Below are 14,469 nucleotides of genomic sequence, written 5' to 3'. Positions count from 1 at the left end.
TCTGTCTAACCTAGAAAACATTTGAAGGTGAGGATAAAAATGTAAATTTTTTCTTTGGTTCATCACAGTTTACTCAGGCTTAGTAACAGTCACACTGTTACTGACACTGGGGATGGATTCTCTGAGGTCTTACCTATCCATAGAGACCAAGATCATGCATATAGACCTGGTAGTTGTGGAGCTATTCTTGATTTATGTTGGGTATGTCTGTCTAGGAGAACCACACCTTCCAGCACCCTAGGGCATAAGAGGTTAAAAAAATAAAGGAAGTATCTTGGAGGTAATGTATTTGCTTACACCGAGAACAAGAGGCTAACTTGCTAGCACTGCTGATCTGTGTTGTGCTGTGTGTTGGATAGAATCATTCCAAGCTAACCACGGACTTATGACAATATTTTTCCCTGACTCTTCCACACGTCAACTTGCCACTCACTCTCCAATAAATACCACAGTGATGGTGGGGAACTCCACACCCCACCCAAGCACTGACATCACTGCTGTGGGCCTATGCAAAAGTGTGTGTGTGTGTGTGTGTGTGTGTCTGCATCTGGGTGTATCTGTGTGTGTCTGAGGGCTGAGATTGAGCCTCTTCTTCGGATTTGCAAATCATCGTAAAATGATTAGTGGGTACCAAACCAAGAACGATTTCACACATTGGAGTCATTGGACCTTTGTCCACACTGAAGGCACATACACATTCACACGCACACACACACACACACACACACACACACACATTCACACACACACACTTATCACATCCAGCTGATAATGAAAACTAGAACTGGTGAGAAACACAGCTTCAGGATGAGGCCATCAATCACTCAGACGTACAACAATGAAACCACACACTGAACTGTTTCATAGTTTCCCAACTATGAAATTATATGAGGGTTGGGGGGAGGGGAGGAGGACGGAGGAAGAAGAAGACTATGGTGATGATGGTGACAAGGTAATTGAGAAATTAAAGAGAGAGATTAATTATTCTCTCATCTTGATGTTTAATAATTTAAACATGTTACATTTTAAAACATTAAAAAAACAACAACCACTGAGCTGTTATTGAGCCAATCACTGGGTTAGTAACGTCTAAGAACAATTTGTAAAAAACGAAACTAAATAAGAAGCTAAACATGAGTGTGTGTGTGTGTGTGTGTGTGTGTGTGTGTGTGTGTGTGTGTGTGTGTGTGTGTGTATTCTGGGGAGCCATGTTAGATCTCTTGCGACTGGTGATCCCCTCCAGTGCTACCGACCGACCTTGAGGGTCTGTAAAGTTCTCACGTTCTCAAGGAAACACACCGACCCGCCCCTTGACGAAGGTCAGATCCACACACACAAGCGCGCACACACACACACACACATGCTTGCTTTTGGTCTAGATCTATGGCAGACATTTTGGGAAAGTTCAAAGGTGGCATGAATTAAAAGTTAACTGCCCTTGAGGGCTTTTAAATAGAGGGGTAAAACGATACAAGAAACAGAGGAGAGAGAGAGGAAAAAGCTGAAATAAAGGGTTGACCGAAATGTAGAGGGAGATTTTTTGCAGCTTATTGTTTGAATTTGAAAAGAAAAGGAAAAGAAGCACACACAAGCTGACCTCAAAGTGTCTGGGTGGACTGTTTTCTTCTTTGTGTATAAAATGTTCATATCAAGCCAGGGAACATTCTCCTTCTGTCGTATATAGCAAATGGCAATTTTATTTAGGCTGTCCGTGTGTTTGGACTTTGAACTGAACTGAACATGACGTTGTGACCAACTTTCAACCGATTTGACTTCCAGAGCTCTGGATGGAAACTTTCCTAAACTCAATATGATATTTATACAAAAGTTTTTTGTTTTTTTTAAATGTATAGTATGCAGTGTTTCTCCCAGAATCACATTCTTGGCAGGATGGACAAAACCTCTGAAACGGTCACTGAAAACCCAAACTTGAAATGCATTAAGGTGGACTAGGAAGTCTAACTGTATATATATATATATATATATATATATCTATGCACTAGTATATACAAAATACATATATATAAATAAGATTGATTGTATTATATTAACCAAGAGTATAAAACATTACATGTCTCTTATAAATTAAAAATAAAATACCACTAATTTGTGAGAGAAATATCTTTATTCTTTAATTTTTGGGTTGCTGAAAAATATTTAATAAATAATTCCTGACAATGACTGATATATTTGACTTCAGGACATCTCTGACTACATACATGCTGAAAATCAAACATTTTTACTGTATTAATTTTTATATATTATTATAATTATATAACAGTACAGCACTTTGGTCAACTTTTGTTGTTTTTAAATGTGCTTTATAAATAAATTTGGATTGGATTGGAGATATTTTCCAAAGTAAAAGTCCCTAGATGTGCATTATTCAACTTTTTCCCATGGTCTCGTGTTAAAAAAAGTTAACAAAACTTGAAATAAATCGCAATATTAAATCGCAATTCATATCGAATCGGCACCCAAATGTTGTGATAGTATCAAATTGGGAGATAGGTGAATCGTCCCAGCCCTAAGAACTATACATCTGTGCAAAGGTAAGAGAAAATGAATAACAAAAGCATTCAGTCATACTTGTCTAAACAACAAGCAAGAATGAATGTCAGCATGTGATCGTCCAACGTCCGAAATGGCGATAAAATGTCAATATCACTCAGATATTTCTGCAAACTATATATATCCTCCGAACTGCCAACATCTGCCATGCGTCAGTCTTTCTACCCATCTACTGTATCCCTCTGTTCATCTACTCATCCATCCATCATTCCGTCCATCAATCATGAAACAGATGGCCTTTCAGGAGTCAGGACTGATGGTTTCCCTCTGCCCCGGCCATACCATAACCCCCTCTCCACCGACACCCCCAGAACTCCACATAACACACACACTCACACACCTCCTGCCTCCTACACCTCCACCTACACCACATGGCCCGGTCTTACTATCTACCACCCACCCCCATCTACCCTCCTACTGATAAGAAGATGTTTCATCAGCTTTATTAATACACACACTTGAAAAAAAAACATGCATGAAATGGTTGCAAAGTGAGCGAGTAGCAAGTCTGTGTGTCTGTGAGGGTCAGTCCACAAAGAGAAGCCCCCAAAGAGAGCTGTCTGCCTCTGGTCCCTGGGGCCTGTCAAGAGGGATAATTGATGATGTTTTCATTACAAGGTGTGGGGTAATGTGGGGGTTGGGGCACAGTATGAGTGTGTGCATGTGTATGTGTGTGTGCTGTGGGGGTAGGCAGGTTGACTCAGCTGCCTCCTCTTTGACACTCAACCACTCCTGCCATTGGTAACTTTTCTTCCAAATGCCCTCGTACGAACGCACGCACACTCCTAGCCTTCAAAGATAAACTCACGCACACACAAACACACAGCCCAAAGCCATTTCCATTCCCAGAGATTTGGATAAAATGCGGAGAATAAGACTAAGTTGTTCTCTTGTTTTCCTCCGCCGCTCTGTCTCATCACAGTGTCACGCCAGGCCTTTGGCAGATCTGTCCGTCTGTCTGTCGCTTCTTAGAACCTCTTTGAAATCCTAATGCAGTGGCGCCTGAGATTCTGACTGCCACTTAGATTGAATTAAGACCTAATTGGAGACACCAGGCCACATAGGCCACTATAACTTTACAGTATCAAGATGGACATTGCGCTTTTGTTGCAGTTGATGAATAAATGAATACAAACACAAAGTCAGCTGATTTTCTCTTTTCAAGCTAGCTTCCGGGCAACTTTTAACGAGGAAATTGAAAAAAAAATTCTTGAGAAACTTAATTTGTGCAGTGGGTAACAAAGACAAACAATTCCGTAGTCATAAACATTTGTCGTATTGTATGTCATCTGCTTTGGCGAACTCTGACCTCGATAGTTTTTTGTCTGTTGTTTAGATGAGGCTCTACATGTCCACCCGATTCAACTGTTATCAGGCCATTCAATAGGCGTTATCAGTCGCTATAAGCACCATAGATGTGGATCATTAGGGGCCTACTACACCTACTACGTTGTATAAGAGAAAGTGAAACTTAAGAGCAAAATGTTCGAACACGTAAAACTGAATGAAACGTCACCTTTTGAACACAAACAAAAAGGCTTTTTTAGGATTTAGGCAACAAAACTACAACTTATTTAGATTTAAGCAACAAACTACAACTTCTTTAGGTTGAAGCAAAAAAAAATAGTTAGGTTTAGGGAAAAACGTGTTTTGGGTTAAAGTAACTACAACAACAACACATTGTTTGTTTTGTTCTGTATTCTGTGTCCCTTCTATCATCCCCAACCTCTACCATGTGAATAGATTATAAAATCTACTAGTGGGTGTAGTAGGCCCCTATAGACCCACATTTATGGGGCTTATAGCGACCGACAACACCTATTTATTAGCCTGACAACAGTGTAATTGGCTGACATATCTGGTTTGTGTTCTCTTAGCTGAGGAGTTCAGGAAGTGATAGGTCTCGAGTTCACACCACGCTGACTATATTTTCTATCAGGAACAGATAAAATACAACAGTGAGTCTATGACCATCAAAAGAACACTTGACTTAACCGTTAAAATGATTCCTGATGAGTATTTCCTTTGAAGTGACGCTTTTTTTTTGGTCACAGCCACAATAATTTGTTACTAAATTCACAAAAAATATTTTATTGTCCATTGCACCCTCCAATTTTCCAAACAATAAAGTTGAGACAATAAAGTTGAGAGTCCTCTGCCCTGTTGTTCTACTGTTCAATCACCAACCGTAAAAGGGGAAACATATTGCCTTTAATGATTAGTGCACCTATCCATCCATCCATCTATCACCTCCTGTCACCCCCCCCCTCCCACCCTGCACACCCAGCCTGGATTCCTCCACCACCCAGGGCCCACGACAGCGAGGCTCCTGCCCTCCTCTGCCAGCGCAGAAATGAATTATATTGCTTTTCACACCTGTTTCTGATCAAACGCCTGCTGCACGCTGCTGTGTTGAAAAAAAAACAGAAAAAAAAAAAAACATTTCCAAGGGGGGTAACGGCGCTCCCCCAGCTCGGCTACATCTGCGTACACGAGCGGTTAAATTAGACTCTAATTGTATTAACGGGGGATTATGCCTTCCAGTTGGATTTTTTACTCTCTCTCTCTCTCTGTGCATTTTACACATTTTAAGAGGAGAAAGGAGGAGGAGAAAAAAAAGCAGCTCATTGAGGGTTTGCGGGTTGGCTTCTTTTATGAGCTGCGATCACGGCTGCCCCTCGTTACACTGAGTCTGTGTACAAATAGGAGGGGAGGAGAGCCAGAATGAGAGAGTGTTAGTGATAATGTGTATGAGAGTGTGTGTCCCAGTCTGCCAGGCTAATATACCGATGCTAACACTCTGAATGCCAAACCCCCCTGCCCTACACACACACACACACACACACACACACACACACACACACACACACACACACACACACCTACCTCAGTTTAGCAGCAATCTAAAGGGGGATACGGGTGGTGTGTGTAGTGGGGAGGCGGGGGTGAATTCCATCTAATTACTCTATCACATAATTTCACAAATTGCCTTTTCATAGGGGAGTGGAGAGCAGAGCACAGGGCGCGTTGGGGATTTGAGGCCTGAGCTTTCATTTACTACTCATTTCTTGTTAAATTAAACAAGAAAATACCATTTGAGAGGAGGGAGGGATGGGTGAGAGGTGGGGGGGGTAGGTGGATTCCAACTACACAATAGGAAGAAAACGAGATTGGCATTACTAGCTCAATGCTTGTCTCTGTGGTTGTAACACAAAGCAACGCGGCAGCTCAGCCAGTTATGCAATCAGCTTTGAATTGATTCCACAACTTCGATCATTATATTTTTAGTTATTTCCAGAAAAACATTTTTGCAGATTTATCTTCCCAAATGTCCCATTGACTGTTAGTAGTCACAACAAAATGTTCAATTAAGAATGTCAGAGATCAACATGAGGACAGGACACAAGTGGAAAGAGCCCTTCCCTTCCCTGCCCTGTATTTTGGTTCCCCACCAAGTTTACAGCTGCGAGTCAAGCTGGCAGCGCTCTGCGTGGTTCGGCCGTCGGTGACAGGCGGGTTAACGCTGATGTTTTGTAGTCGCTCCAAGTCAGAGCGGCCAAATTCTCGTCCCACAAGCGCTGTCGACAACACATGAGCTCATTGGGCGTGTTGGAGAGAACTCAGCGAGCTGTCGTCATCATCACAAATTCAATACCACTCCTCTATCTGTCACTCTACCCATCACACAGCAGCAGAGAGAAGCATATTCCCATTTCTTCCACTTGTTATTTCAATTGTCATCCTGCACAATATTCATTACGCCCAAAGTACTGTGGATTTCACCCTGGCACTGATGATACTAGCTACTTCTGCTACTGTTGGTGTCTACATTAATAACAAAAAATCTGCTTTTTTTTCCTGCGAGAACAAGACGTTGGAAATTAGCATTCTTGATGGATAAGTGAAATGCAGAAATGTCTTCAAAAACACCCGTAAAAAAAGGAAAACAGCCATATGAATGCCACCTACCACCTACCCTGCTGGTGCACTCGCAGCCTCAGTTTACCACCCACCTTCCCCTTCCGCTTCGGTACAATGGGAACTCCCCTGAGGGTCCAAGTGTGAGGGCGAATAACAGAAAATACATCAAGGTGGGTATCCAAACTTCTATCTGTTCCATTGTCTCTCCATTGTCAAATCCTGCATGTATTTTATACTTGAGAAACAACAGCTCCTGATTCCCGTATATTCAGGTTTAGGGCCAAAGCGCTCTGCTATGAATGTGTGTGCGTATACATGCATCTGTGCATGTGCCTAATTGGCATTGTGTCTATCTCTAAGAGGCCAGACTCACATCCTCCATCCCCCTTGTGAAACAAAGGCAGGCCGGCTGATGATGCTGAGGATGAGCCTGGATCAGATGTCCATGTTTATGTTTGTCCCGGCGGAGACAGAGAGAGACACGCTGCCAGCGTAAGATAAATGTTTTTGCATTAGAGGTGCTATGTGTAGCATTTATAAACACAGACGTACGGTGATGGAATTAATGGTGACACCGAAGAAAGATTAGTGTAAACAAATCAGACCACTGCGAGCATTTATTTGACACCAGCGGTATTGTTAATGCCAGTGTTTCTCAAAATTAAGACCACATTTCCCATAAACAAAGACAACTCCGCCTGGGTTTCATTTCTATTTGGCTTCGCTGGAGAGCTTCGACATATTGGAAGTGATTTTTCCATCAACCTTTCGGTTTACTTCCCAGTTCTGAAAGCTCTGTTTGCACTGTGAGAACAGCAGCTTCTTCCTGTTTTGTGCCATAAAGCAATATAGCCCCATGTGCCATAGTGTGCCATTGTGTGCCTGCATGTGTACATGTTTTAGTTCCTCTTTCTCTCTTTTTTCCCTTGGAGAAGGAAGAGGTTGATGGATCCTCCTTATCCCCCTCTTCACCTCCTCGCCTTCTCCTCCTCTTCTCCCTCGCTCCCTCGACACTCACTTATATCCTTCCCACTGTTTGAGATCTAACAGTGCAGAAGCCTCCCATAAGCCCAACTCGTGGTGTAATATGACACAGTAGGTGTGTTGCTGTGTGTGTGTAAGTGTGTTTCACTGTGTGCTGAACTGTATTTCCACAGACAGGATGTGTGTATGTTTCAAACACCTTTCCTCTGTAGCCCCGAAGGTTTCGGGGGGTGTACGGGTTGAGGTCAGGGAGTTGGAGGAGAGGTTAGTGTGTATGTGTGATTGTGATGATGATGTGTGTGTTGGTGTGCAGGGTGATGGAGAACTGGTGGTTTGTGAAGGAGGTGGTGAGGGTCAGATGGAAAGGGGAGAGCACAGAGAGAAACAAAAAGTATAAGAAGCCTTGTGTGTGTGTGTGTGTGTGTGTGTGTGTGTGTGTGTGTGTGTGTGTGTGTGTGTGTGTGTGTATTCTGTGTACATATATATCTCTGCCAAATGCCAAACTGCAGTGTACGCAATGAAAGAAGTTCCTCCAATTTGCCATTAGCACTGTTGGAAACAGAAGAAGACGCTGCACGATAAGATGCAAAGATACAAATATATATATACATAAATAGAGTGGAATCGATGCAATATCCATAATCCAACAACAGAATGACTTTCCCCAGCATCCTCCCTGCTGGCTTGTGCAATTCAAACCAACACCCACTCAGTCAAACTGTATCGTGTTCTCCACAAACTCCTGACACAGGCAGAAAAAGTGGGTGACGCAAGGCCGGCTGGAGTTAGTTTAGAAACATATTTCCTTCGCGTAGCCCTGGGTTCAAATTGTGATCAGGAATTTGACTCAGCGCAACAATAAACACAATAAAGATGTCACTGCGTTCGAGACGAACCGCGCCTCGCCTGGAAAGTAGACGAGATCAGGCGGCAGCAGCAGCAGCAGAGGGCGGAGACTAAAAGCTGCGGTCAAGTCGGACAGTTTCCAGCCGTTTCCAGTAAAAGATCCGATCTGTAGGCTACTTATAATTTGCAGACATGTTCGGATTTATTTATATTTGATTATAAATCTATGTGGAAATGTGCGTGTATCTGGCATCTCGATATTTTCTTACATCCCTATTGAACATGGGCAATACATGTCTGCACAGTGCTAACGGGTCATTTTCTCAGATTACAGGTTGACTCTTTGATGAATCCACTGGTGCAAATTCTGCATCCAGTAATACCGAGGAGTTTGTGTAGACTTTATTATGTATGTAATACAATAAACTACTTGTTATTTCACTACATATGGGAACAAGTTTCTACTCATTCCCTTCTTTATCTCCTTTGATAAGTATCAAGAGATGTTGACATGATGTCTAGCAAAGAGCTGATCGTGTTTGAAATGATAGAAACTTGTTGTTAAACAAGACAGGCGTTCTATTTACAGCTGGCTCCATGTTCACAGTCACATTGCTATATTTCAGTGTCAAGATAAATTTTTTTCCCACGCCATTTTCCCGCAAACAATTTGCAATGCTGTCAGCTGCTAACGGCGTTGCTATTGCGTGCGATAATTGAGTAGAACGAAGCCAAACCACAGGCCTTTGCAGCATCCCAGGCGTCTGTTAAATAATGACAGATTTGTTCTTAATAAGGCTCATCTATGTATCTGCAGTCGTGGCCAGGGGCGTCTCTCCTCGGCTTCAACCTTATTCAGTTTCAGCAGATGAGGAGCGAGAGCTGAGATCGCCGGCAGATTACACAGGGCCTGTGTCTTTGAAGTGTTCACCGTACGAACCGGGATGCATTGTGGGGAGGAGAAGGGGGGCTCTGGTAGTGAGTCAGTGTCTGTGGGTGTGTGCGTATACGTGTTCCTTTGTGTGTATTTGTGTCAAATAAGAGAGAGGAGCAGAGCTAGAAAGATAGAAGATGTGCGCGTATGAGAAAGCCTGTGGCCGTGAAGTGAAGTTGAAGGGTGCACGCGTGATATGAAACTGAGAGCAATGAGAACAAATGGTGTTTCATTCAACTCACTGTTAGGTGCTGAAAGAGCCATGCTCTCATAATGTTGGTGGCCACCTTAGGGAAGATCCCTCTCTTCTTGTTGCGTTTCTTCTCTTTATCCGGGTCATCGTCATCCCCCGTGCTCGGTGAAGCCACGCTGTTGTCCAGGCCGTCACCTGTCACATGACAAGAAACAGGAAGAGACAGCGGAGATCAGACACACAGTTTGTTTACTTCCTGCATTCGCTGCGCCTCGGCGTTCAAAGGGAATAAATACGATTTCGAAAGGAATTCTGGAGGGCTTTGTATGCACAGACGGAGGGGTATAGAGACACAACAATGGCAAGCAGAGAATGGCTGGAAAACAGCACCTCATAAATGCATTCATTTTTAATACATTTATAAATAACCCTGCCTTTCATTTTTCTCCCCCCGCCACTTGAAAACACAGCAAGCGCTCGCATCCTTCTGCGAGAAAAAAGAGAGGGAGAAGGGGGAGCACAAAGGACTTGTAAGGTCGCATTTCCCCACTCTCCCATCCAAGCCTGCGCAGAATTGAAAATGACAGAGAGATTTAGTCTTTATTATCCTGAGGGGAAAATAGTTATTGAAGCGTCGCCCCGGCGCATTCTGCCATTTTACCTGAGGTGGAAAGAGTAACACGGCACTACAAAAGGGGAGGTTGCGACGAGGGGGGAGGCGGAAAATAAAAGGAAAATAGGTGGAAAAAGGGAAGTCAGAGGCACAAACAGCGCTAACAAAGCTAGCTGCTTTTCATAACAATGGCGTCATGGCTGCTTACAGCAACCTGTAGGGCTTCGATAAGACTCTATTAAGGCCGGCTAACCTCACCTAAGGGGAACACTGAGACAGCTTAGAGTATTTGAGCACTGAGAGGGAAAGTGAAAGGAAGGCGCTCCACGGGCCTTTTCTCTGCATTCAAACCCAACAACATGAACTCACACACACACACATACACACACACACACACACTGCACATATTCAAAACTACCCAATTACTGTACGCATTCTATACAGCGCCAGCGGAGAGAAAGAGGCTCTTCCCATCTGCGGCTGTGAAAAGCCAAATTGTTATTATCATTATTCAAAAATGCGCGCCACCGTCAATGAAGACGATGATCATAAAAGAAACATGAGGCGAGGTAAACAAGTGGCACCCTCGCCGCTAGAAATTTCAGCAGCTGATAACTGACTTTTGTCCTCTAGTTGACTGGAAGTGAAGGGAAGGAAAGAAAAAAATTGCTGCACAGAATTGGATCCAGTTATTTATTGATTACACACAAAGCACTTCTAAAGCTTCTAGGTCTATTCACTGCGACGGCAGTAGATAACTGCATTTGAGCAAGCCCGCGCTCCGCTAACTTGCAGAGGGCGACACCCAGCACCTAGCTAAACCCTAAAGCCCCCGATTCATCGATAATTAATGGGGATGTTGCCGCTAATCCGGTTGGAGATGACTTTTTTCCAGCCTGCCACATCAATGGAATAATCAAGGGCCTAAAACCCAGGCCTTTGCTCCCCATTACCTCGGGCAAAAGAAATCCTGAAAGCATGCCTGTAGGGCACCTGAATTATATACACCATTAGGAGAGAGAGAGCCTCTCAACGATCCATACGAAACAACACTCTTGGCTAGCTCTCACTCTCTCCCGCCGACTGTTCTGGCAGAAGGAGATACATATGCACACACATATTGAAGGCTTTTTAATGAACCTCCATGTGGAAGCGGAGGTGACGCCACGGATGGTGGGGGAGGGATAAAACAAGAGCTTGATTTTCATAGATACGGATGCAAACGCCAACCCGCTGCACATCAATAATGCACGCATGAAGCTGGTGGTAGGGTCGGGCTACTGTAACACCACCAGAAGGTCAAAAGTTGGATTCAGGCAATGTGAGTGAGTCATGAGCCTCTGCCAGTTTACTGTAAGTCACATGGTGATTGTTTTTCTGAGTAACCAATCAATTTGTTTAGCCGTTTAATATGTCAGAATATTTTGAAAAACAGCCCGACTTCCACAAACAGTTCGAAGATAAAGATGTAAAACTGAGAAAAAGAAACGCAAATCATTACATCTGAGAGCGGCAACTAGTGAACTTTTTTTCTTCATAAACAACTTAAAGCTTCAGTAGGCAGAAGGTTTTTGGCATCATTGAGCAAAAACTCCATAATAATCTTTCAGCATATTGTAATTCAAGTGTTCTGAGAGATAACTAGACTTCTGCACCTCCTCATGGCTCTGGTTTCAGGCTTTAAAAAATCTCTTCTGTGACGGAAGACTTTGACCAATCACAGGTCATTTCAGAGAGATAGCGTTCCTATTGGCTGTGCTCCGGCTGGTGGGCAGTGCTTGGTATTTCCTCAACAGATCTCAACATGGCTGCTGGGTCACAAACTTTCTCATTTTACAGCTAAACAGTACACTACAAGATGTTTCAGAAAACATTTGGGGAGGGAAATAGGCATTAACGTAATAGATTATTGATTCATATTTGATCAGCGCTGCCTAGTTTGACCGTTTGGTCGGAGTTCGCGAGTGATTGACAGTCAACTCTCAGAGACGGCAGCTGGACGGCAGACTCCAGATCAGCTCTGATTGGTTGTTTTGTCTGTGAAATGTTGCAGATGCCATTAGGAGCACCAGAGGACACAGAGGCACATGATCTCTTTCAGATTATCTGTCTCATGCACTACTTTCAGGATATAATGACTGTTTTATAAAAACATCTTTTTATTAATCATATTTGCTCCATTTCTACCCACTGCAGGTTTAAACAAATATTGAATTATTGTTGTCATCTTACTAACCCTTTAATCGATGAATCGACTAACTATTTCACCAAGACACACATACAAACACTTAAGACAACAGGCCTCTCTCTGTCTAAAAACACACTCGCATTGCAAGCTTCAGTTACATAATTAGCCCGAGACAAACGCAGCCTGAGCTTAACAAGTGAGTTTTTTCTGCCTACTGTTTCGGGGCTAAAATACACCCACCCCTCTGTCTCTCTCTCTCGCTCTCTTTCTCTTTTCCTGTCTGCATCTCTCCGCCTGGTGGAAAAGAGGGGTGAGCCGAGCCGAGGCCCTGTAATCTAAGACCAGATTTTCATTGGAAGCAAATGCTTTCAATCCGTTGTAAAGACCGGCTCATGTTCAGCAAAGCCTACAATAACAAACCTAGGGGCCTGTCCCATGTGAGTTGGGAAAACAGAAGCAAAACGGCCGGAGTACCAGCTCAGAGCACGGGTGAGCCAGTGAGTGAGTGAGGGAGTGAGTGAGTGAGGGAGTGAGGGAGTGAGGGAGTGAGGGAGTGAGTATGCATGCAAGCGAGCAAGTAGGAGAGAGTGGGCGAGCAGGCGGCTCAGGAAGAGGTGAGAAATCGTGAGAAGCATGGAGAGAAGGGGAAACAAGGGAGAGAGAAAACACAACGGGGACAGAGAGAGCACCGAATAAGTCAGAAAAGTGTGGATGCTCAGAGAAAACTGTCACGAAAAAGTGAATGATTCTGGGTGTGTTCTTCTTAATACTTTATTATATTTGAGCTGCAACTAACGATTAATTTCACTGTCGATTAATTTCTCGATTATTTTCTTGATTAATCGATTAGTTTGGTCTATAAAATATCAGAAAATGGTGAAAAACGTTGATCAATCGTTGCAGTACTATATCGTATACTACTGTATATGATATACTTTATTTTTACAGCAAAGTATCACTAAGTACAAAGCTCTCTTTTCCAGGTGCTCTGGTGTGGTTATCAAAGCGGCGCCTTCTCTCTCTAACCTTTAGGCCACCTTGCCCCATATGCATATACACGCAGCCATATTTTACAGAACTACATCACATCTATTGATATATGGTGAATAAAATGGTATGCAAGCAGCAACTACAATATTTAAGACTCTTAATCCTGACCCTACAGAATATAAAATAACCCTGAAGATGTCTGGCTAATCAATAATTAATCACATACCAAAATGATGCATAATGTGAGAGAAGTAGGTTGCATTACATCTCTACCCATATCATTTATCACTGAACTATGTGAAAAGAACACAGAAACATTACGCGTGTTCATGACCAACATACACAAGATCTCCTCAAACACATTTATGCAAAATGACAAGGAACACAGATTTTAGGCAAAGTTTGACCATTTCAGTCATGCATAACCCAAGCCTGAAGCCAGAGAGTGAAACCTTAACCCCTCCCAGTATTCCTCTCAATACTTCTAAGTAAGTCTGACCTGCAGACACTCACTTCACCTGGGAGGGGAAAAGGAAGGAGGAGGGCTGCAGAAGGGCCGTCAATTTTATCGGCATTTCCATTTTCACTGCAATTTGATACCAATCACCTCTGCAAGGTCTGGGGCTAATTTCTGTTTCGCTTTAACTCCACGCAAGCGAGGGGGAAGAGCGAGAGGTGGGAGGAGAGTGAAAGAGAAAGACTGTGGGAGCGAGGAAGGGTGAAGCAGGAAAGGTGTTGAAGCTGTGTCTGGCAGCCATGTTGGGGAAATGTCAATGGTGTTACCTCAGCTTGTGAGAGAGAGAGAGAGAGAGAGAGAGAGAGAGAGAAGAAGAAGAAGAAGGGAAAGAAAGCAAATGAGAGATGGTGAAGGAGGGTAAGAAGAGAGGGAGTGGAGGAACGGATGTGGAATATTCAGCGAGAGTGGAAAAAAACTCCACTGAAGGAGGCGATGAAGGAGGAGAAAATAATGGATAGGAAAGGGAAGAGATGCTGTGTGGCACACTGGAGTTAATCAACTGGAAAGAAATCAGACGCAGGACAGTCATTCAGGGCATGTCCACTGTAATGCAGATAATTTCCTTTCTCTATTTTGGCCCACTTGAAGCTGATATATCCTAACAACGAAAAACAACGACTTTTCAGAAAAGATCTTCCAATATAGATATATTTGAAAACATACCATGTGTAGCATTTTTTATGCAATTAGAGAATCTTTTCAATTATTCTGA

At 43.2% G+C, this 14,469-nt stretch overlaps 1 protein-coding gene across 10 annotated transcripts in view; it reads right to left on the bottom strand.

Annotated features, from left to right (window-relative positions):
* Window positions 1–14,469, bottom strand: part of meis1b (Meis homeobox 1 b) — a 235,713-nt gene that overhangs the window by 42,180 nt on the left and 179,064 nt on the right. For all 10 annotated transcript variants that reach the window (XM_074647112.1, XM_074647111.1, XM_074647109.1 and 7 more), the window contains one exon: window positions 9,499–9,644. In XM_074647112.1, coding sequence (XP_074503213.1) covers window positions 9,499–9,644 — 146 coding nt within the window. The remainder of the gene's footprint in view (window positions 1–9,498; window positions 9,645–14,469) is intronic.

This window comes from Sebastes fasciatus, chromosome 9, assembly GCF_043250625.1.
Source record: "Sebastes fasciatus isolate fSebFas1 chromosome 9, fSebFas1.pri, whole genome shotgun sequence".
Taxonomy (NCBI): Eukaryota; Metazoa; Chordata; class Actinopteri; order Perciformes; family Sebastidae; genus Sebastes; species Sebastes fasciatus.
Note: the sequence above shows the minus strand (reverse complement) of the source record. Positions and strands in the feature narration are given on the sequence as shown.